Consider the following 2,482-nt stretch of genomic DNA (forward strand, 5'->3'; position numbering starts at 1 on the left):
GTCTAAAAAATGAAACAACCAATAAAAACATCGTCTCAGGTTTATATTGGTGATATTATTATTAAAATTAACAACTTAAAACAAAAATATCGATCCCCAAAATTGAAATTCCTTAAAATAAAAGTAAATTAGATGGTCATTATTTCCAAGATTGGGAACAAAGGTTGGTTTCAGAAATAACTGTTATTTTTTCATACATTTTCAATACTGCTACAATCTGTGTAACCTTTTAAATGAGCCTTATTGCAAAGACGACACAAATATAAGATTAATAATTAATCAACAAATAAATAAAAAAATGTCAACAATAACCTTTAGTTACCCCCCGCAAGTTAATACCGTCGTTATGTGAAAAGATATGAATGCTGATATTACTACACGTGTTTCTTCAATAGCACATTTCTTTACAAACAGAAGTTTAAACTAGTGTTTTCTTCACTCCACACTTGCCCAGCCCAGGCATTATATTTATATATAAAAAAAAACGTTTTCTCATAAAACTAATATGGAAACTTTACTATGGGAAGGAGGAAAGCATGAGCCTTAGTGAGGAAGTATTATTAATACAATGATCGTATATCAAGATATATTTGTGAACAACCTGTAAACGTTCTCCACCATTCGGTCGAAATCATCTTAGTGATTGTAGTTTTAAATTAACACTGTGGAAATTTGACTTCATAATTCAATTTATGCAAAAATTAAAAATATATATATATATTAATAACCTTTGGTGTGAAATTGTGTGAAACAGTTTTACAGTTCATTACTAGGTGGCGTTTTTTCACTTAAATTAATGTAATACATTGATTATCCTCACGTTGGTGTAATCTGCATAATGTAATACATTGATTATCCTCACGTTGGTGTAATCTGCATAATGTAATACATTGATTATCCTCACGTTGGTGTAATCTGCATAATGTAATACATTGATTATCCTCACGTTGGTGTAATCTGTATAATGTAATACATTGATTATCCTCACGTTGGTGTAATCTGTATAATGTAATACATTGATTATCCTCACGTTGATGTAATCTGTATAATGTAATACATTGATTATCCTCACGTTGGTGTAATCTGTATAATATCGATTCTTGCTACGACCAGTAACTTGTAAGAAAATTTCTATACGCGTCCTCGGAGTCAACTCTGGCGCCAGTCTTCCTACAAATTGTCCAACCTTCAGACTGTTTTTACTACCATTGCTTGTCGTTGCTGATAAGTTTCCAGATTGATATTCTACTGTATGTATTTCCCTTTTATTCCAAAGTCTCGACAACGTAAAGTATGATGGTGTAAAAAACAACAACAAAATATGCATTTTTTTGGTAATGTATCCATTTATGGAAACAATTTCAAAATATCAACAATAGAAGTGGGTTAAAGCTGTAGCGCTTCAGAAGAGTGATCTCTTCTTCATCAAGATGAGGAAGGAGCCGCATTTCTGTAGAACCAGAGAACATAAACTTTAATGTAGAACCAGAGAGCATGAACTTTAATGTAAAACCAGAGCACGTGGATTATTCTATAGAACCAGAGCACGTGGATTATTCTATAGAACCAGAGCACGTGGATTATTCTATAGAACCAGAGCACGTGGATTATTCTATAGAACCAGAGCACGTGGATTATTCTATAGAACCAGAGCACGTGGAGTTTTCTATAGAACCAGAGAACGTGGAGTTTTCTATAGAACCAGAGAACGTGGAGTTTTCTATAGAACCAGAGAACGTGGAGTTTTCTATAGAACCAGAGCACGCGGAGTTTTCTATAGAACTAGAGCACGCGGAGTTTTCTATAGAACCAGAGCACGTGGATTATTCTATAGAACCAGAGCAGGCGTAATCAATCTGTCATAATCTATGTGCTATAAAATGTTTAAGTGTATCCAAACTAAATAGTTCTAACGTGGCCGTAATGGTTATTTTTTCATCTAAATCAAACGACGTAAATATTGTCCTCGTGAGGGTCGTGACCTCTTGAATTTTAGAAAACTTTCAAAGTTATGATAAAACAACTTGTAATTTCAACCTCTTCGAACGTCGGAAGATAATAGAACGATCTCTTTCTTCCTGGAACTCCTGGGCAGTGATTAGTGTAGCCCAGTTGTTCGTGGCGAATGTTGTTGACTAACTGCCTTTTATCAAGTCTGTTAGCCCAAAATTAGAGATGGCTAGCGAAGACAGCCGTTGTGTAGCTCTGCACAAACTTAAACAAACAAAAACAGTTAATCCAAATTTCTCGTAACTTGATATTCAAATCAATATTTCAGTTTCTAAAAAAAACCAATATACCGAACACGAGTGTAAATATGTTAATTTAGTTTTCGTCCATATTCTGCACGCTCTCACGCATACATGTATCAACCCTTTAGCTATTAAATTAAGTCAGTACTGGAGGTCCGTCATCTAACACCAGTTTAACACACGAATGAGCTTCTTTAACTACTTTCTCTTTGATTGATTAAGATCAAGTA

The 2,482-nt window shown here is 34.0% G+C and overlaps 1 protein-coding gene across 1 annotated transcript; it reads left to right on the forward strand.

Moving 5' to 3' along the window:
* The first annotated feature begins 1,494 nt into the window (after window positions 1-1,494).
* Window positions 1,495-1,851, forward strand: LOC106476435 (110 kDa antigen-like). The gene has a single exon (XM_013937094.1). The coding sequence runs from the start codon at window positions 1,495-1,497 to the stop codon at window positions 1,849-1,851; it is 357 nt and encodes a 118-aa protein (XP_013792548.1).
* The last annotated feature ends 631 nt before the right edge of the window (window positions 1,852-2,482 follow it).

This window comes from Limulus polyphemus, unplaced genomic scaffold, assembly GCF_000517525.1.
Source record: "Limulus polyphemus unplaced genomic scaffold, Limulus_polyphemus-2.1.2 Scaffold10567, whole genome shotgun sequence".
In the NCBI taxonomy this organism is placed as follows: Eukaryota; Metazoa; Arthropoda; class Merostomata; order Xiphosura; family Limulidae; genus Limulus; species Limulus polyphemus.